Here is a 21424-nt window from a genome sequence, read left to right on the forward strand (position 1 = left end):
TTAAAGTGGACACATGCATAGATGGGGAACTATGCAATTATGCTTCTTCTCCTTCTTCCTTTTTTCTTCCCAACATATTGTGCAGCGCTGTGTAATATGCCTTTTACATTATATTTAATTACATATGGATAAAGTTTTATGGGACCAATCAATCAATATTTCTCTAACGTCATTGGGGGACACAGGAAAGACTGGGTTAAGCTCCTCCATCCAGGAGGCAGGGCACTGACAATGAAAAATGTTTCTCCTCCCCTTCCATATATCCCCTGTGCTTAACCCTCCTACCTCAGTTTTTTCAGTGTCCTTGAATAGGAAGGTAGGACTTTGGTCTCCAGAGAGACCCTACGCAAGGTATTCTTCGGTCGGCACTGACACCAGGGGTGAGACAGGAGTTAGGGACACACCAGAGCTCCATTAAGTTAGCCCCCTACGCGGGACACCTCTCTAGAGGTCGTGAGACTTGTAATAAGCAGACCACCGGACCGCTAGGTCATTCCTATGAGGAAGGCGAGATGTGGAGGGACCACACAGAGATAACACAGAGAGTACAACCGGGACACACGGCGGGACTCTCTTAGACCCAGCTCAAGGATGGAAGCCGTGTAAGTGAGAGCAGGCTGCAGCAGTACACTCGCTTCTTTCCACATCCGCTCCCTCCTCCGCCCGCTATGGTACACGCTTGGTACCTGCCTTCCTCCCCTACGCGGCTACATTGTCAGCGAAAGTTCTCGCGCGCACTAGAGTGACGTCCGCTTTTTCCTCACACACTGATTTTGTGCGCTTAAGCGGAGCGCCGTTTTCAGTGCGCACTTGCCGGACGTCTCTAACTTTGGCGGATAGAGCTTACCAGGGTGCTGAGAGCATAGCAGTTCTGCAGGCGTCTACTCTACTCTGCTACTGACAACCGGGAGGCAGGTACCAGGGGTGCAGCGGGTACTTTGGAGGAGAGAAAGGGGGGGGGAGAGGAGGAGAGGCTGAGGTAGGCCCAGCATAAGCATTATGTTTACCAGAGGAGGGAAGTCCAAACCCCCGGCCGCGGTCACATATTTTTCATGTACTGCCTGCAATGCAAAAATGCCCAAGGGTCAGAACGAGTCCATTTGCCTGGCATGCACAGCTGCTGGGGAGCAGTCTTCTCCCTCTATGGCCCCTAATGGTACCAGCACAGGAAATTTCCTTACGGCTAGTGCCCCTGCTGGGGACTCTGCGGGGACCTGTGTTGGGGTCCTCTTCCTTAAGTGATCCAGCTCCATTATGGGCGGTGCAGCTGTCCCAGTCCCTGGCTAACCTGCAGGGCATTGCAAACCTGTCCTCTTCCCTAGATAGATTTATGACTCGCCTATCTGAAGTACCGAAGCAGGGTTTGAAGAGCAAGCCCCTGACCTCCTTGGTCTCAAGGGACTCCTCTGCTGAGGAGTCTTTATCGGACCGCAGTGAAGGGGAGGTGGTTTCTTCGTCTGAAGAAGACGAAGGGAGCGGGGAACCGAGTAGAGAGGTTCCTCATGATGTGGAAGGCCTGATAAGGGCGCTGAAGGAAACATTAGATTTGGAGGACCCGGGTTCAACTGGGTCAGCCCATAATGGACCATTTAAACGCCAGTCAAAGCAGGCAACAGAGTTTCCATTCCATGAGCAGCTGGGAGATATTATACAACAGGAGTGGGACTCCCCAGAGAGAAAGTTCCAGCCTTCACTGCGTTTTTCTCGCTCATATCCTTTTGCCAAGGAATTGGTGGAGAAGTGGAGTGTTCCGCCCACGGTGGATGCCCCTGTGTCAAGACTATCCAGGAACACGGCTATTCCGGTTCCTGATGCAGCGGCTTTTAAGGATCCCACAGACAAGCACCTGGAGAGTTCGCTGAAGGCGATCTTTACTTCAGCAGGATCCACACTTAGACCTATGATAGCAGGAGCATGGACCAGCAGGGCAATTACCACATGGTCTCAGGCTCTCTTAGATGGATTGGGAGATAATACTCCTAGGGTGGAGCTATGTTCACTGGCTTCCAAGATTATAGAGGGAAATGCATTTTTGACCGATGCAATTCTGGATGCAAAAAAGACCACTGCCAGGACATACGCATCTTCGGTGGCAGCACGCCAAGCATTGTGGCTAAAGAATTGGACAGCAGACTTGAGCTCAAAGAAGTCTCTGACATCCTTGCAGTTTAGAGGGAAACGTCTATTCGGAGAGGAGCTAGAAAAAATAATTTCCCAAGCGACGGGGAAAGAGTACACTACTGCCATAGCCCAAGGCTCGGTTTGGATCAAGCTCGAAACGTGGGCGATTTTTTTTTAGAGTCTCCAGTTTTCGTTCCCCACGAGGAACACAGACATTGGAATCCTACCGTTCAAAGGGGAGGTTCCAGCAACGAGGAAAACATCAGTGGCAGAACCGCAAGTCCAGCAGCAAGTCAGTCACTGACAAGCCCCCTGCCCAATGACTGGGCAGGGTCACGGGACCTCAGTCGAGCCGTAGGAGGGCGACTCGGGAGGTTCCAGGAAACGTGGTCAAGAGAGGTGTCCGATTCCTGGGTTCGGACATTGGTCAGCGAGGGCTACAGGTTGGAATTTCAGGCCCCTCCACCTTAACGGTTCCTGCTATCCAGGGTGCCTGTAAGGGGTGCAAGGCCTTTTTTGGGTACCAGTTCCGTCCGACCAGTACTTTGGCGGCTTCTACTCAAATCTATTCATTGTGCCAAAGAAGGACGGTTCCTTCCCTCCAGTGTTAGACTTGAAGACACTGAACAAATTCATAAGATACTCCCGTTTTCACATGGAGTCCATTCGCTCAGTGATCAGGTCCATGAGAGGAGGGGAGTTTTTAGCGTCAATGGACATCAAGGACAAGTATCTTCACGCTCCCATTTGGCCAGGACATCATAAGTTTCTGAGGTTTGCCTTCCTTCAGCAACATTACCAGTTTGTGGCCCTACCATTCGGCCTAACGTCAGCACCCAGGGTGTTTACGAAGATCATGGCATCCATCATCATCATCATCATCATTTATTTATATAGCGCTGTCAAGATACGCAGCAACGCTACGACTTCAAGGGATTTCAATTATCCCATACCTGGATGACATCCTGGTAAAGGTGGACTCCTTAGAGATGGCCACAAGGAATGTGTCCATCACGGTGACAACCTTGGAATCATTTGGGGTGGATGATCAATCGGCAGAAGTCATCCCTGGTGCCCAGCCAGGTCTTACAGTTCTTGGGGCTAGTTTTCAATACAAGCTCACAGAGAGTTATTCTTCCCATCGAGAGACAGTTGAGACTCAGGAGCATGTTAGAGCGGCTTCGCTAGAAGTGCACACCCACAGTAAGATTCTGCATGCAGGTTCTGGGGTTAATGGTGGCAGCAATGGAGGCGGTGCCATGGGCCCAGTATCACCTGAGACCTCTGCAACTGTGAATTCTATGCAGATGGAACTGGTGGATGGTTCCATCAAGATTGGCTCAAGGGCAGTCATGGGAGGACCCACAGTGGACGCTGTTAACAACAGACGCAAGTCTGACCGGATGGGGGGCAAGGCTCGAAGAGATGTGGGCACAAGGCACATGGTCTCCCGCAGAGTCCAAACTGCCCATAAATATTTTAGAACTCCGTGCCATTTACCAGGCTCTAGTACAGTGCCAGGATCGGTTAGAGCACAAATACATAAAGGTACAGTCAGACAATGCAACCACGGTGGCTTACGTGAATCATCAGGGAGGCACAAGGAGTGTATCAGCATGGAAGGAGACACGGAGAATAATGGACTGGACAGAACACCACAATTTAGTGGTATCAGCGGTTCACATCCCCGGAATTCTAAACTGGGAGGCAGATTATCTAAGTCAAAATCGCCTGGATCCAGGAAAATGGGAACTCTTACCGGAGGTGTTCTCCCTGCTGGTAGACAGGTGGGGTCAGCCAGACATCGATCTGATGGCGTCTCGCCACAAAACAAAGCTACCATGGTTCCTGTAAGGATCCAGGTATCCAAGAGCGGAGGGAGTGAATGCGATGACATTCCCTTGAAATTACCACAGGGCATACGTGTTTCCACAAAATTCCCATGATTCCAAGGATTCTAAAGAGGTTTCGGCGAGAGAAACTGACCTTGTTGATAGTGGCTCCATTTTAACTAAGAAGAGCGTGTTTTTCAGACCTGATCTCCCTGGCAGACGGAGATTGGTTCAGGCTACCAACAAGACCGGACCTGCTGCGCCAGGGACCAATTCTTCACCACAACCCTGCCCTACTGTCTTTGACGGCTTGGCGGTTGAGACAGCCATCCTAAGGAGGAAGGGGTTCACTGGTGGAGACCATGATTAAGGCCAGGAAGCCCGTACCTGCTAAGGACTACTATAGGGTGTGGAGGGCTTACAGTGCGTGGTGTGAGAGCCATCAGGCACCATTCGAGCAGTTGCAGCTTGACAATGTGTTGCAGTTCTTCCAGCAGGGACTGGATGGCGGTCTCAAGCTGTCTTCTTTAAAGGTTCAGGTATCTGCCTTATCAGTATTATTTCAGGAGCGGTTAGCTCTACGAGATGATGTGAGAACGTTCCTTAAGGGTGCAGCTCACGTCACTCCCTTATTTTGCCCACCGGTACCTGTATGGGATCTTAACCTGGTTCTCAGAGCCTTACAGGTAGCTCCTTTTGAGCCTATGAGGTCAGTAGAATTAGGTTGGTTGACGTCTTCTTATTGGCCATCTGTAATGGTCTTCCACAGAGATAGGGTGATCTTACGTACGGTTCTGTCATTTTTGCCCAAGGTGGTATCTGATTTTCATGTGAACCAGCCTATCGTAGTACCTTCTTTTTGTCCAGAACCCAGGAACGAAAAGTAGAAGAAGCTACATACCCTGGACATAGTCCGGATAGATACTATGTGGACAGCCTGATTTAGGTGTTCTGATTCACTTTTTGTAATTCCCTCAGGTCCAAGGAAGGGAACAGCTGGAATGAAGGCTACTATAGCCAGATGGATTAAGAGGTCCATCTATCAAGCATATGAGAGTTCTCACAGAAGTCCCCCAGCACAGGTAAAAGCTCATTCAACCAGGGCTTTAAGCACCTCCTGGGCGTGGAGGAACGAGGCTTCTGCAGAGCAGTTGTGCAAGGCGGCGGCGTGGTCATCAGTTCCTACTTATACAAAATTCTATCGTTTTGATGCTTTTTCCTCCACCGAAGCGTGTTTCGGTAGGAAGCTTCTTCATACGTAGTCATGACCGACTAATTGCGGATTGTCTCTTCCCTCCCTGGTTATTCTATCACTGCCCCTGACACAAAACTTGTTACTGAATATCATTGGATTAGTTCACCTTTGGTGTGTTTGTCCAACATGTATTAATATTATTATGATATTATGTGCCAATATCCTATGTGTGTTGGTAAAACATTTTTGTATGCACACTGAACCAGATTTTTAAAAATGTGAACACTTTTTATTTAAGGAAACTGTAATAGTCTGTTGATGTTCGGGACAGTGGTTGCCCAACATCTGTGTTGTTGCTTGCTGCTCATTGACTGTTAAGAACTAGCTTGTTTGTTTAAACATCTGAATCTGGTCTGACCATCCTACCTTTTAACACAGATCAAGTAAAACGATTGCACATTTTGGCAGAGCTAATTAAATCTAATTACATGCTGTATTGGTATGGAAGGGCTCAGTAATTTACTCCTTATTTTGGTGTTATTTACTTACTGCTGAAAAATAAGAAGAGCAGGACTCAAGATGTAATTTTGTAATTTTTTCTGTAAATAATGTTACATGAGAGAAATAAAATCAGTTTTTCATTTTTGTTTTTTAATTTGTGGCTCCCTGGTTATACTATTCAGCCTTAAGGTGGCCATACACAGGGAGTTTTGCTTGTTTGACGATGTCGCCAAATGAGAGGATCCCTCCCAGATATGCCCAAATTGAGGTTAGCGATATCGGGCTGATCTGATTGTGGGCCCTAGGGCTTAACGATTGGATCAGAATGGAGGCAATGCGGGCGGTGGGATCGATGGACTGCATCAACGAACAGATGCAGGATTTTTTACCCTGCCCCATCGTCATCTGGCCGACTTTCGCCCAGATATCTATCTGGGATGCCCGTTGGATGGCCCCACAAATGGGCCAAAAGGCTGCAGACACGCTCACTGCTAAGAAATGTAATAGGCTTCTATGTTCCTATATCCTGTTACTCCTTGTCATGGTGTTGAAGTTGTTCCAAATCCTGTCCGTAAACTTCAGCTACTGAAACATATATCATCCAGCTTAGTTGTCATCTGTAACTCCTATTGAATATCTGGTCATGATAGAATGACTAAACCCAGAACTATGCTATACAAATCTTTATTAACACTGGTGAAGTCTCTGTGTCACACAGCAAATGCATAAACTTAATTTGCATTTCCTTTAGAAGTAGAAGTCTTGTAAATAGAAAGCCGTTGAATGTATTGTAGCTGCAGTGCTGCAGAACCATATTGTGAAACCTTTGAGAAGCATTAAATGTATATGTTGTATATGTATATTAGGTGGATATTATAAATAAGAGCATTCAAAACTTGCATAAAGAACATAACTTACATAAAGAACAATGGGATCACAGCTATTAACACAGTGCTCTATTCCTGGGTCTCCTATATGCCCCATGTCCTTCCTCTACAGTTGTAGGTTTGCCATCCGCTATAGTTACGCTCATGGTCTTTATACATATAGCTCTAAGGCTTAGAGAGTGAAAGTAACACTGGAATTACCTTTCACAGAGAAGGGCTCCCTACAGCCACCCTTCTAAATTCTGTGATGGTGATCACTAGAATTTACTGTTCTCAACTGGTAAGCCATTTTGGGACATACCAACATTTTGTGAAGGATTTTTTGTTTTTTTTTAAATATAGTAACATTACACATGATGAGTAGCATCAACTGCTTTCTCCATGTCTTCATAGTATGGATAAAGAATCAACTTGATTTGCATGCAATGTCTCTTTTTAACAACTGTGTGCATGGATTTCGATGAGGGAGCTGTAAACTCCATTTCACATTATGATTCTAGATTTTGAGATACAGTTAGATATATGAATAATACAAACCATGTTTTTAACAGATCATGACAGTACCCAATGATCCCTACACATTTCTGTCCTGTGGTGAAGATGGAACTGTTAGATGGTTTGATACCAGGATGAAGACCAGCTGTACAAAAGAAGATTGCAAAGATGTAAGACTGAACGTTTTAATGAAAATTTTTAATGGTATTTCATCCCACTGTGTTTCGTTAGTACTGAGATGATTACTACATTGGAACACCACCAAAATTGGCATCCAGTGATGACACGTAGATAGTAAAATGTCCAAAATAACTTCTGGATTTCTGTTCATTAGTAGAATCATAATAATTTTCATTGAAAAGTCATGGAAAATGTCAGAATAGCAAAAATTCAGTATAGAGCCACAAGTTGTTTGTCCACAGTATATTCTAACACAGATGCTAGTTTAAAAGCAGTATGGTCAAGCTGGACTGACTGTCACTATGTAGAAAGTCTAAGAAGGTATTTCCTGTTTCCATTTTTATCAGAGTACATTTGTTAAGAAAGGTGTCTTATAGTTTAGTTTCAGTTAGTGACCATGACTTTTGGGGCCCTTATTACAGTGCATGACTTTTGGGGCCCTTATTACAGTGCATCAGTTCTCAAGACCCAAGGTAAGATGACAAGAAAACTAGAATTCGTCAGTAGCTGATGTCAACAGGTTAATAGCTGGGTCTTTTTATTGCATCCTACTGCAAAATAATGTATAATAGTAAAAATAATTTGTGATTCATTTTGTGATGAATCATAAATGTGTATGCTAATGTGGAAATTCTTTACAAAAGAACAAACCTGCACTTTTGCTAGTTTAGAGGTCAGGGAACTCTGTGGCATACTAAATGTTTAATACTAATAGATTTAACTCGAGCAGCCTTTGTAAAATTTCTATACTTAATGTATTTTTTCAGGATATTCTAATTAACTGCAGACGGGCTGCTACCTCAATTGCAATTTGTCCCACAGCACCATACTACCTTGCTGTTGGATGTTCGGACAGTTCCGTGAGAATATATGATCGCCGTATGCTTGGAACTAGAGCAACAAGTACGTAATGTGTGCAAGGCTTGCAGTTTTCGGATTACAGATGTATGATCTGTTATCGGGAAACCCATTATCCAGAAAACTCTGAATTACTCTCCCATAGACTCCATTCTATCTAAATAATCCAAATTTGAAAAAATAATTTGTAAAATTTGTAAAAATAAAACAGTACCTTGTAGTTGATACAAAATAAGCTATAATGAATCCTTAATCAGCCTATTGTGTTTATTTCATGTGCACATGATTTTCTATTAGACTTAAGGTATGAGGAGCCCATGTACAGAAAGATCCATTATCTAGAAAACTTCAGGTCCCACACTTTCTGGATAACAGGTCCCATACCTGTATTAGAAACTGTTAATAAATTATTTAGTATAGCTATGTAACCATCTTAGCCACACATTGGTGCTTTTGTACTTGAAACCCATTTTTAGGTGGTGTAATATTTTTATGCTTGTATACATTTTGGAAACTACTCTTGTTTCCTATTGCCATTCAGAATGTACTTGAAGCATGACCTGGGCAGAAGCTGTCTTGAAGAATATAGTTTTCTACATTTAACTGCTAGTCAATGTGGGGTTAACAGACAGAATTAAAAACAAAATTAAAAGTATGTAGTCCAAAAAGTGACATTTAGATCCCATTCACTAGTTTAAATGAGGTGTGGAGAGATGGACCTTTTTCCCTTGGCTACCACTTGAATAGTGAAACATTCATTTTACTTGGAGGAAATTGGAAGCAATTATTATTTTTCTACTAATGAACTGACTAGGAGCTCTAATATCCCTCTAATATCTTTCATCGTAGGCTTTCTCTTAAAAATTATATTTAGGGTTTTGTCATTACCTTACTTAAATTCTTCAAGGAGAATGTGCCAGTAATCACAAGACTGTCTTCTATTTCTAGTCACCAAGTATGGGCCATCTTTTTTTAAATTTGTATTCTTGTACTTAATTTTCTTGGGGACTAAAAGGTTAGTCCTATAGTTTGTGAATCACCCCTGAAATGAATATAGGGTGATCAAAGGATAAACCCATACATACACAAATAATCCTCTAAAAAACCCTGGGTAACTGGTGCAAAATTAGTCCTCATAGCTGTACCCTGTGTCTGCCTGTAAAAAGAACCCGCAAACTTAAAATCATTAAAGATCCAAAATAAAAAAATTGTAGCAAATTATTTATGTGCAAATGACAAAGTGCTTTATTCATAAAAAAAGTGTCAATACCTAAACTATGATCCGTGCATGTATATAGAGATATTACAACTAAAGTAATGAAAGCACAGCCCGGATTCCATTGCTCAAACCACTGTGCCAAAAGTATCCCTCAAGTAGGAGGATAAACAGACAGCTGAAAGTGATAGAAAAGAATCCACACAAAGAGAGAAAATGTGGCGATCATCCTTCTGAGCTTATTTCCAATGCTTGCGACAAAGTCATACTTAGTTTTTCAAGTACTGGAAAATATGAATTTGAATTTTTCAGAAAATGCACTTTATGAAATGTAAAAAAATTCACAAGGAGAACTCCTTGCGAATAAATTGCATGTCTCAATGTAATATTCTTCATTAGACTTTTATTGCATTGTGAATTTTGAGTGTTGCAAACCTTTAAACCCTGCTTGAAGGTGGCGTAAACTTTTGAGGCAAACGTAACAATTTTTTCACGAACAAGTTTTATTACATACACCGCACACTTTCGAAAACTATAAAATTCACAATCGCTATCCTTCTGTCATGTGAGGGGCAAAGTCTTTGTAAGGGCTAAATTGTTCACTTTGTGAACATTTATTTGCATTGCGAAGGAAATCCAAATAATTATATTGTTGGCAACCAATATTACATTCCCCCAATATGTTTTTTAGAACATAATTCTACTCTAAACTGCTCTAATAATCGAGATCTACTTCCCCTTAAAGTGATACTGACACTAAAAAACTACTTTTTAAGTATATAAAAAGTTGCCTATAGGTCATTTTGATTCTTTGTTTTTCGCTGAGAGGTTTGTTTTTGTAAGTGTTAGTTAAAGTTCCTAAACCTGACTGTTTTGCCAACCTGACTGTCCCATCTCCACCTGTCCATTTAAGTTTCTAATGCTAACGGACTCCTGCTGTGCAAATATGGCAGTGCCCTCGTACAGTAACATGGGGCATCAGACAGGTAATGCAAATGCATTGTGCAAACACTTTATGGCAAAGTTATAAGTAGCTTTCAAAGGCAATATTATGATAGATGTAAAAAATAGTTTAAAGGGATACTGTCAAGGGTAAATTTTTTTTTTTTCAAAATTAATCAGTTAATAGTGCTACTCCAGCAGAATTCTGCATCCATTTCTCAAAAGAACAAACAGATTTTTTTATATTCAATTTTGAAATCTGACATGGGGCTAGACATATTGTCAATTTCCCAGCTGCCCCAAGTCATGTGACTTGTGCTCTGATAAACTTCAATCACTCTTTACTGCTGTACTGCAAGTTGGAGTGATATCACCCCCCCTCCCTTTTCCTCCCCAGGAGCCAAACAAAAGAACAATGGGAAGGTAACCAGATAGCAGCTCCCTAACACAAGATAACAGCTGCCTGGTAGATCTAAGAACAGCAGTCAATAGTAAAAACCCATGTCCCACTGAGACACATTCAGTTACATTGAGAAGGAAAAACAGCAGCCTGCCAAAAAGCATTTCTCTCCTAAAAAGCAGGCACAAGTCACATGACCAGGGGCAGCTGGGAAATTGACAAAATATCTAGCCCCATGTCAGATTTCAAAATTGAATATAAAAAAATCTGTTTGCTCTTTTGAGAAATGGATTTCAGTGCAGAATTCTGCTGGAGCAGCACTATTAACTGATTCATTTTGAAAAAACATTTTTTTTCCCATGACAGTATTGTCAGGGAGCTGGGATGCTCCCATCAGGGAGGAGGTCAGTATCTAGGAGGAAGCCCTCATAGGGATCAAGAGTCGCGGTGTCCAAAGGGTTAAAGGAATAGTTCAGTGTGAAAATAAAAACTGGGTAAATAGATAGTCTGTGCAAAATAAAAAATGTTTCTAATATAGTTAGTTAGCCAAAAATGTAATGTATGCGGGCTGGAGTGAACAGATGTCTAATAAAACAGTAAGAATCCAACTTCCTGCTTTTCAGCTCTATAACTCTGAGCTAGTCAGCGACTTGAAGGGGGGCCACATGGTACATTTCTGTTCATTGAGTTTGTAATTGATCCTCTGCATTCAGCTCAGATTCAAAAGCAACAGTTATGACTCATTTGGCTACCCCTCAAGTCTCTGATTGGTTACTGTCTGGTAACCAGGGTAACCAGTCAGTGTAAACAAAGAGAGCTGAAAAGCAGTTCTGACTGATATGTTACACATCAAATCACGCCAGCCTTTATACATTACATTTTTTGCTAACTAACTATATTAGAAACATTTTTCATTTTGCACAGCCTATCTATTTATCCAGTTTTTATTTTCACACTGAACTATTCCTTTAAGCAAAAGGATAGTCAGAGTCCAGGCAAGGGTTCAAGGGCTGGCAGAATAATCAGCAAAATCCAAAGTCCAGGCAAGGGATCAGGAACAATCAGGAATAAGAACAGTCTTGAATAGTTCACAGGAAACCCAGGATACAGACCAGGAAGGTATACTATACTTGGGCGCCATTCTGGCGTCTAGGTTGCGCTTTTAAGTTTGAATTTGGCGCCATAGTGATGTCATTGACGGCGCCGGCATGTTTGCGCCGGCGCCGCTACCCACGTGGCGGCCATGGGCGCCGCCATTTTGGGAGCGACGCTGGAAGGAATAGACGCGCCGCCCGGAGCTCCTGGAACTGCTCCGGGCGGCGTTCGTGACAAGTATCCCTTTAATTTCTGGTGTCAGTATCCTTAACTTTTTCCACTGATTCACCAATAAATGCCTATTAGAAATATCTACCGGAACTCATTAATGGGGAGATAAGGCACGGTGACTGAAAGTCATCACATGGAGATTTATATTAGATCAGCTTGAGAAATGAGGCATACATTTACATTCCAGGTGCTGCATTAGACATGGTAATTAGGGGGTGTGACCACAAAATGGGCGTGGTCAAAAATTCAGTGCGCTATGCGTGCCTGATGTTTTTGTCGCTCTTTACAATTTTCAAATGTTGGCAGGTATGGTACAGTAAAAATGTTTTCTTACATGTATTTATGGGTATATCTGGCAAGAGTGAAGTGTGGGGAGTATAATCTATCTATTATTAGAGCACCAGATATAGAACTGTGCAAATAAAAGGTACCCAATGCACACACCTTATGTTTGTATGGGCTACAGTGTAAGCCTTGAAAATTCTTAAGTCTCAACATGCAGCATAGTTGGGTATGCATTTTGGCATCAGTCTGTTAAGAAGACCATGACATTCATCTTCATTATATTTTTTCAACCTTCCACCTTAGAAAGTTTTGAATTTTCACAAAAACTTAACTTTAGCAATGGTTTTTATTTTGTAGTAGAATTAAATCTTTACTTATTTTTTTACATATTACTTTAGTCAAAAATGCCAACTAGCAAACATTTTAATTGTGGCACAGAAAGATATATTTATTAATTTTAAAGTATTCTTATCAAAAATATATGTTTTACTCTTGAACAGGTATTCTAAATCAACAGAAAAGGGGAGCTACTGTGGCCATTTGTGAAGGCATTGCTGGTCTCAGAAAGGACTTCTGTACCAACCTATCTTCACTCTTTGTTGAGCTTTAGTTCTCTCTCAATTTTATATAGCATTTGTGTCCGTTTCTATACCTAATAACTGTAATGCTCTCTACCTTACAGGCATTTCAACGAAAACTTAAGGGTGTGCTAGGTCAGTGTATAATTTGTGTCTACTGATAATTTCTTTGTCCTTCCTGAATTGTGGTTGCACAGTAAAGAGGGACAAAATTAGGTATTACTTTATAAAAATGTATAAAATCCAATATGTTTCAAATAAGGGGTTTTTGCATGTATGTCCTTTCAACTACTGAAGTATCATATAATTATCTATCTTTTTCAGAATATTGTACAGCACCCTACAACATATGAACTGCTTGAATGTAACTCATTCTTTCTGTTTCTTAGACAATTATTCAAATCGTGGAACTACAGGAATGTGTGTCCGTTTTGTTCCCTCTCATCTTGCAAACAAATCCTGCAGAGTGACTTCTTTGTGCTATAGTGAAGATGGGCAAGAGGTTTTAGTGAGCTACTCCTCTGACTATATTTACCTATTTGATCCTAAAGATGACCAAGCAAAAGTGCTCAAATTTCCTTCATCTGATCAGAGAAGGGACGAGGTAAATGTTAGCAAAACTTTATATCTAGATGGTAAAAAAATGACAGATAAAAAGTTGATAAGATATTTCAGCTGGCTCTAAGCAAAACTAAAAGTATTAAGAAAGTGCCATATTGGAACTGCAGTATTAATACACATCCTTATTAAGGATCATTTATGCAGGATAGGATTTTAGCTTAGCAACAGTCAGTTGCGTAACTACGGAAAGGTGGGCATGGGTGCAGACCATGCAGCCGGGCACGTCCACCCCCCTCCGGAAGCGATTTTTTTGTTTGCGCAAACTGCCGGCGGGCGCGCAGGAGGTGCGGACTCCTATTAATGATAAGCAAGTAATTAGTGATGATGTCACTCCTCTTCTGCTTACCTAAGTGTGTAATATGATCCTCTTGGAATAACAAGTAAACTTTGTCTCTTTTTCACCATATTTGAGTGCCTTTCTTTACATGATAGTTCTGTAGTGTGCACCCAGGCAGCTATTTTTCCTTTATATAGATATAGATAGATATATATATATATATATAAATCTTGCACAATATACAATATAATCTCCCCTGCTGTAATGTACATCAGATAAAGTTGGATGGTATGTTTTGTTCCTGCATTTCCATCCAACAGTCCCTGTATTTCAATGAGAAATAGAAATCTGCTAGAAACTGAGAGTGTGAGGGGCTCCAGGGAAAAATACCTTATGGTGCGTATTTTTGTTCAACAAAAATACAGTAAATATTTGAACTGTTAATTTGTTTTACTCTTGTGAATCCCAGTAGGGGACAGGTCGTAATGAGAGACTATGACAGAATTGGGCATTTTCTGCTCACTACCAATATAATTATTGGACTAACTGTTGTTTTTACCTTCCAATATCTCTAGTTCATAGGATACACATTTGAGTAATTTGCAACATCTATATGTCAAGAGAACCAAGCCCTTTGGCAGGTTCTGTGAAACCACTAAAGCCGAACACCATAGTAACATAGTAACATAGTAAGTAAGGTTGAAAAAAGACACATGTCCATCGAGTTCAACCTTTTTTCTTTTTATTAACTACCTATCTGCCAGTTGATCCAGAGGAAGGCAAAAAACCCATCCGAAACCTCTCCAATTTGCCTCAGAGGGGGAAAAATTCCTTCCTGACTCCAAAATGGCAATCGGACTAGTCCCTGGATCAACTTGTACTATGAGCTATCTTCCATAACCTTGTATTCCCTCACTTGCTATCCAACCCCTTCTTAAAGCTATCTAATGTATCAGCCTGTACAACTGATTCAGGGAGAGAATTCCACATCTTCACAGCTCTCACTGTAAAAAACCTCTTCCGAATATTTAGGCGGGAACCTCTTTTCTTCTAATCGGAATGGGTGACCTTGTGTCAGCTGGAAAGACCTACTGGTAAATAAAGCATTAGAGAGATTATTATATGATCCCCTTATATATTTATACATAGTTATCACCTCTTAAGCGCCTCTTCTCCAGCGTGAACATCCCCAATTTGGCCAGTCTTTCCTCGTAGCTAAGATTTTCAATACCTTTTACCAGCTTAGTTGCCCCTCTCTAATACAATAATGTCCTGTTTGATTGATGGAGACCAAAACTGTACGGCCTATTCTAGATGGGGCCTTACAAGTGCTCTATACAGTGGAAGAATGACCCCCTCCTCCCTTGACGCCCCTTTTAATACAGCTCAAGACCTTATTTGCCCTTGATGCTGCCGACTGGCATTGCTTGCTACAGCCAAGTTTATCATCTACAAGGACTCCAAGGTCCTTTTCCAAAATGGATTTGCCTAGTGCAGTCCCATTAAGGGTATAAGTGGCTTGGATCTTTTTACATCCCAGGTGCATGACCTTAAATTTATCAACATTGAATCTCATTTGCCACTTAGCTGCCCAGATTGCTAGTTTGTCAAGATCCTGTTTCAAGGATGCCACATCCTAGATGGAATTAATTGGGCTGGATAATTTTGTGTCATCTGCAAACACTGATACATTACTCACAACACCCTCCCCTAAGTCATTAATGAACAAGTTAAATAAAAGTGGACCCAATACTGAGCCCTGGGGGACCCCACTAGGAACCTTACTCCAAGTAGAGAATGTCCCATTAACAACCACCCTCTGTACCCAATCCTGTAGCCAGTTTCCTATCCACGTGCAAACTACTTCATTAAGCCCAACAGACCTTAATTTAGAAAGCAGTTGTTTGTGGGCCACAGTATCAAACACTTTGGCAAAATCCAAATAGATCACATCTACTGCCCCCCCACTGTCCAGAATCTTACTTACCACATCATAAAATGCAATCAAATTCGTCCGACATGACCTATCCTTCATAAAGCCCTGTTGATTGTTGCTCATAATGCCATTCATTAGGACAAAGTTTTGAATGTGATCCCTTAACAAGCCTTCAAATAATTTGCCCCCCCACAGATGTCAAACTTACTGGCCTATAATTGCCAGGCTGAGATCGTAATCCCTTTTTAAATATTGGAATAACATCAGCTTTTCTCCAATCCATAGGCACCATACCAGATGACAGTGAATCTGAGAAAATCAGAAATAAGGGCTGGTCTAAAACTGAACTAAGCTCTCTTAGAACCCGGGGGTGTATGCCATCAGGCCCTGGAGCCTTGTTTACATTCATTTGTATTAAAGCTTTTTGAATCATATCCTGAGTCAGCCACTGACTAGATTGAGCTGAACCATTCGGGCAGTTATAAAGTGAGCCTGTGAACCCAGGCTCCTCTATTGTATACACTGAAGAAAAGAACTGATTTAACACATTTGCCTTTTCTGTATCTGTTACAACCATTAAGTTTCAAGCTTCTATTTTTCACAGACTTCTGTAAATTTCAGAAGACAGTAGTTGGCATACTTGCAGAGGGAGCCAATTTAATTTTGTCCTCAGAGTGCCAAGAACACAATATGACTTGATCATATGCATCTTTGAGAATGGACAAAGCATACATTTAGATGTATGTCATTATGCAAATGTTGTTACTTATAGGCAGGTACTGTACTTTAAAGATTCCAAATTTGAAGATAACGTTAATTTAACTTAAGGACAAGTAGCCTTTCACTTCCAGATTGGGGCCCTACAATGTGTCGTTGGATGGTAGTCATATGATAATTGTCTGGTTTTGACTAGTAGCTTAAACAACAACTGCATAAAATTGTGTAGGGAAGTCCCTTGGCTTTAGGATATAATTAACTGATAAATAAATTTAACACTTATGCAATCTTTTTTAGAGTATGCAGCAGACCTCGAAGCCATTTGTTTATTAGCCCAAATTTAACAGAACCTATGTGGTCTCATCTAAGTTTTTATGTGATCTTTCATTAAACTACGTTTGTTATTAAAAATATAATTTTTGACTAATAAATTAATTGCCAATAAAGGTGGCTTAAACTGGATATTGTATATGATGAAGTCATTTCAGACTATATAAGAATATTGATTTTTATTTTTTGGCCACAATGAATAGCTAAATTAGGAAAGGACGTATACTATTACGAGATTTCGGTTGTCCCATCAAATCAATCCAAGTAAAACCAAGATTAGTTAATGCAAATGCTGGGCTTAATTTAATTTGAATCTTCAGTTTGAGAAAGAAAAACCTTTCCAAGGTTAACCAAACCTTGTGAACTTTAGGACATCTTTACATTTTCCTGTAGCCTAAATGAACCAATTTAAAGTGTTGGACTCTCCAGTTTTTAGATAAGAAGCGACTTATAATTATGTAAAGTTATCATCCCTTATGCACAGTTTCATCTGAGTGCTCTCTCTAACCAAAATATAGTATTCCAGTTATTCTTGTTAACCCTTTAAGTGCCACAGAACGTATAATCTACGTTCTGTGGAAAAGTAACTTGAAATGCCACAGAACGTAGATTCTACGTTCTGCAGCACTTCCGGGTTCTGAAGCGGAGGAGCGGCTGTTAGAGCCGCTCGCTCCGTTCCTCCTCGATTCCCTGCCCCTAGGCAACAAGCAGAGCAGGGGATCGAGTGGCCCCTGGGGCGCGACCGCCCAGGGGCCCTAAAACAGTAGCAGGCACATGTCCTGCTGCTGCAGCCTACACTGCGCCGATCAGCTCCGTCCCCACAGCACAGGGACAGGAATCACGTCGCAGATGTCTTCCTGGGGCCCTTCCAGATCGTCTGCAACAATCTCCAGCAACTTTTTCAGGTTAGTGCAACAATTACACACACAAACACACCAACACACACTTATTACAGTAATACACACTTAGATTCACACTTACACATACATTTTTGGGGATTGGGGGGGTCACTTACACTCACTGCACTCACACACACGTGCACACGCACACACGCGCACATAACATGTAATTTACCTATTGTACACACGCACATACATGGCATTGTGGTTTTTTTTTTTTTTCTTATCGCATTGTCTCTTTTTTTAGCTGAAAAAAATGTTTTATTGCCATTACGAATAGCGTATTCGCTAACCGTACTTTGCAATACCTTTGGTATGTTATTTCGGTCATCATATTGCAATTTTGGGCATTTTGGTGCATTTTTAGCCATTTTATTGAATTATTAGCCATTTTATTGCATTTTTAGCTCTGCATATGTTGTGTTCACTTGTTTCTAGCCGTATAACCTATTTGGCCCAGCTAAAATATTCAAACTGTGATTCTGACAGCCGATTACACTAGTCTGGAAAAAAAAACATTGATTTTTGTGGTTTTATTGGATTTTTTTGCATTTCACTCTTTACTGCCTTATTTTGTTTTGCCTTGTAAATTTTATCTACTATATATCCATTTGGGGGTCTCTGTGCGCCACATAGTTTGGTATATCTATGCATATTGGGCATCAAAGTGTTCAGTAGATCCCTGGCGTTCATATTTAGGTTGTTTTATGCTGATATGTTACGAAATGTGGGGCATATAATGGGGTAAAATTCAAGCTTTGTGACGATATTCAGAAATTTGATAAAAACCGTTACGTTCAGCATTGCTTTGCAGTTTGCAGTAGAAACACATATTTACCCATATTGGATGTGTACTTTCTGAAAATATATGGTTTTCTGGGGTCTCTGTTCTATTAGAAGGGTCTAATGTCGCATAATACACACGCCAGGTGCTTATATTACAGCAGCCAGCGCGTCAGCCGTGAAAATGTATATACACTATTGTCATTTGGGGGTCTCTGTGCACCACATAGTTTGGTATATCGATGCACATTGGGCATCAAACTGTTTAGTAGACCCCTATGTTTATATTTAGGATGCTTTATGCTGGTAATGATACATGGACAATACGATGCTGGAAAGTTAAAGCTTTGAGGCAATTTTCAGATATTTCACCAAAACCGCCAAATTTGGCAAAGCCTTGCGACTCAGTAGTTTGGAGCAGAAAGGCATGGGTACCCATTTTAGATTCTGTAGAATGTGTACTTTCCAAAAATATATGGGTTTGGGGGGTAAACATATATTTCTGTGTTTTTACCCCACAAAAATGCAGTAATTTTGGAGCCTCTAAATGCCAGATACTTTGGTAAACCTATGAACAATGGCCACCAAACTGTTTGGAGGAACCCTGGCAATCATATTTAGGGTGCTTTTTCTTGGTGCGTAATGATACATGGGTGATATGGTGCTGGGAAGTTGAAGCTTTGAGTCAATTTTCAGATATTTCACTAAAACCGACAACTTTGAGAAAGCCTTGCGACTCAGTAGTTTGGAGCAGAAAGGCATGGGTACCCATTTTAGATTCTGTAAAATGTGTACTTTCCAAAAAATATATGGGTTGGGGGGGTAAACATATATTTCTGTGTTTTTACCCCACAAAAATGCAGTCAATGTGTTGATTTTTCATTAGCTGAAGTTACCCACGGGACTGTTTGTATGCGCTAACTTCATTTTGGGGCCTCTAAATGCCAGATACTTTGGTAAACCTATGAACAATGGCCACCAAAATGTTCAGAGGAACCCTGGCAATCATATTTAGGGTGCTTTTTCTTGGTACGTAATGATACATGGGTGATATGGTGCTGGGAAGTTGAAGCTTTGAGGCAATTTTCAGATATTTCACCAAAACCGACAATTTTGGGAAAGCCTTGCGACTCAGTAGTTTGGAGCAGAAAGGCATGGTTGCCCATTTTAGATTCTGTAGAATGTGTACTTTCCAAAAACATATGGGTTTGGGGGTTAAACATATATTTCTGTGTTTTTACCTCACAAAAAATGCAGTCAATGTGTTGATTTTTCATTAGCTGTAGTTACCCACAGGACTATTTGTATGCGCTAACTTCATTTTGGGGCCTCTAAATGCCAGTTACTTTGGTAAACCTATGAATAATGGCCACCGAACTGTTCGGAGGAACCCTGGCAATCATATTTAGGGTGCTTTTTCTTGGTACGTAATGATACATGGGTGATATGGTGCTGGGAAGTTGAAGCTTTGAGGCAACTTTCAGATATTTCACCAAAACCGCCAATTTTGGGAAAGCCTTGCGACTCAGTAGTTTGGAGCAGAAAGGCATGGGTACCCATTTTAGATTCTGTAGAATGTGTACTTTCCAAAAATATATGGGTTTGGGGGGTAAACATATATTTGTGTTTTTACCCCACAAAAAATGCAGTCAATGTGTTGATTTTTCAGTAGCTGAAGTAAAGTCCTGAACAATTTGGATGTGCTAACTTCATATTGGTGTCTCTAAATGCCAGATACTTTGGTAAACCTATGCATAATGGGTACCAAACTGTTCAGTGGACCCCTGGCAATCATATTTCAGGTGCTTTTTCTTGGTACCTAATATAGTTTGGGATATGCAGAGCAGCCAAATAAAACCTTTTGAAGTGATTTTTCAGAATTTCGTATTTTTTTTAGAAAAACCGCTATGTTCAGACAAGCTTTTATGTTTGGTAGTTGGGAGTAGAGAGACATAGTTACCCATTTTGTAATCGGCAGAATGTGTACTTTTCAAAAATATTTGGTTTTCTGGGGTAAACCTACGGTTTCAGGATTTTTTGCCTTGGAATCTAAAGCATGCCATTTTCTGCCTTAGTGCTTTCAAAATTCGGTAATATACTGCAGGGAGTTTTTGCTGTACAGAGGTCCTAAATCTCCCTAAAACTATACATATCTGATATTGGCATGTTCGAGAGACATAAGGCTTTCCAAATCAGTTGAATTTTCATCCGTAAAATTAAAAAAAAAATTGGTATAAATTGATATACGATGAAAAATGGTAATTTTTCATTTTTTTTTGGTATTTAGCACTATAAATTTTTTTGCACAGGTGGAAATACATGAAAACTCAGGCAGATTTAGAAAGCTCAGTTTGTACCGAAAAAAACAATGTATAGTTTTCCTAGGTAAACTATAGGTTTCCCCTCAGAAAATGCCCCTAAAGTGAGAGAGCAGAAAATGTTTCAAAAACGGCTGGCATTTCGCGTAACCAAAATGTGAAATTCTGCTGGCACTTAAAGGGTTAAGATCTATTCTAAGGAGGCAATTTCAGAATGTATAGAACAGTAATTTTTGCAGATATCTGTATCCTTTATCATTTGCCTAGTAATGTCTCATACAGGTGTTCCCAGTATTGCCATGATAAACAGTTGTGTTTAACAAAGAACTGCTGGACTTGTGTGGGAAATAAATAACTGCCTGTATCATAAAATCAACTTTAGTATTTACCAGACATGTTCAGATAATATACAATGAGATATATGAGGTGTATAGCAGGGTGCACTCCATTTTCTAATTACCAATAACATTTTCATCTAATGGGTGCTTGGTGCATGACTGAGCTAGACAGGGCTTTGATGCTAGTGTGATAGAATGCTAGTGCAAGCTGAATGTAGTATCTAAGCCAGATGTAGCAAAATGGTATGAGTGGTCTCCATACAGCGATGGGTGATCAGCCTGTGTCATTACGCCAAGCTGATGCAAAGTATTCTAAGTGTGAGTTGTTGGGCACCTATAAAGGATTATAAAGCTATAAAGCAGTGAGGGAACAATGACAGTGTTTATAC

The 21424-nt window shown here is 41.0% G+C and overlaps 1 protein-coding gene across 7 annotated transcripts in view; it reads left to right on the forward strand.

Annotated features, from left to right (window-relative positions):
* The window catches only part of dcaf6.L (DDB1 and CUL4 associated factor 6 L homeolog), a 112789-nt gene that overhangs the window by 18092 nt on the left and 73273 nt on the right, over window positions 1–21424 (forward strand). For all 7 annotated transcript variants that reach the window (XM_018244984.2, XM_018244986.2, XM_018244985.2 and 4 more), the window contains exons 6-8: window positions 7088–7201; window positions 7979–8114; window positions 13206–13420. In XM_018244984.2, coding sequence (XP_018100473.1) covers window positions 7088–7201; window positions 7979–8114; window positions 13206–13420 — 465 coding nt within the window. The remainder of the gene's footprint in view (window positions 1–7087; window positions 7202–7978; window positions 8115–13205; window positions 13421–21424) is intronic.

The sequence above is a fragment of the Xenopus laevis genome, chromosome 2L (genome assembly GCF_017654675.1).
Source record: "Xenopus laevis strain J_2021 chromosome 2L, Xenopus_laevis_v10.1, whole genome shotgun sequence".
In the NCBI taxonomy this organism is placed as follows: domain Eukaryota; kingdom Metazoa; phylum Chordata; class Amphibia; order Anura; family Pipidae; genus Xenopus; species Xenopus laevis.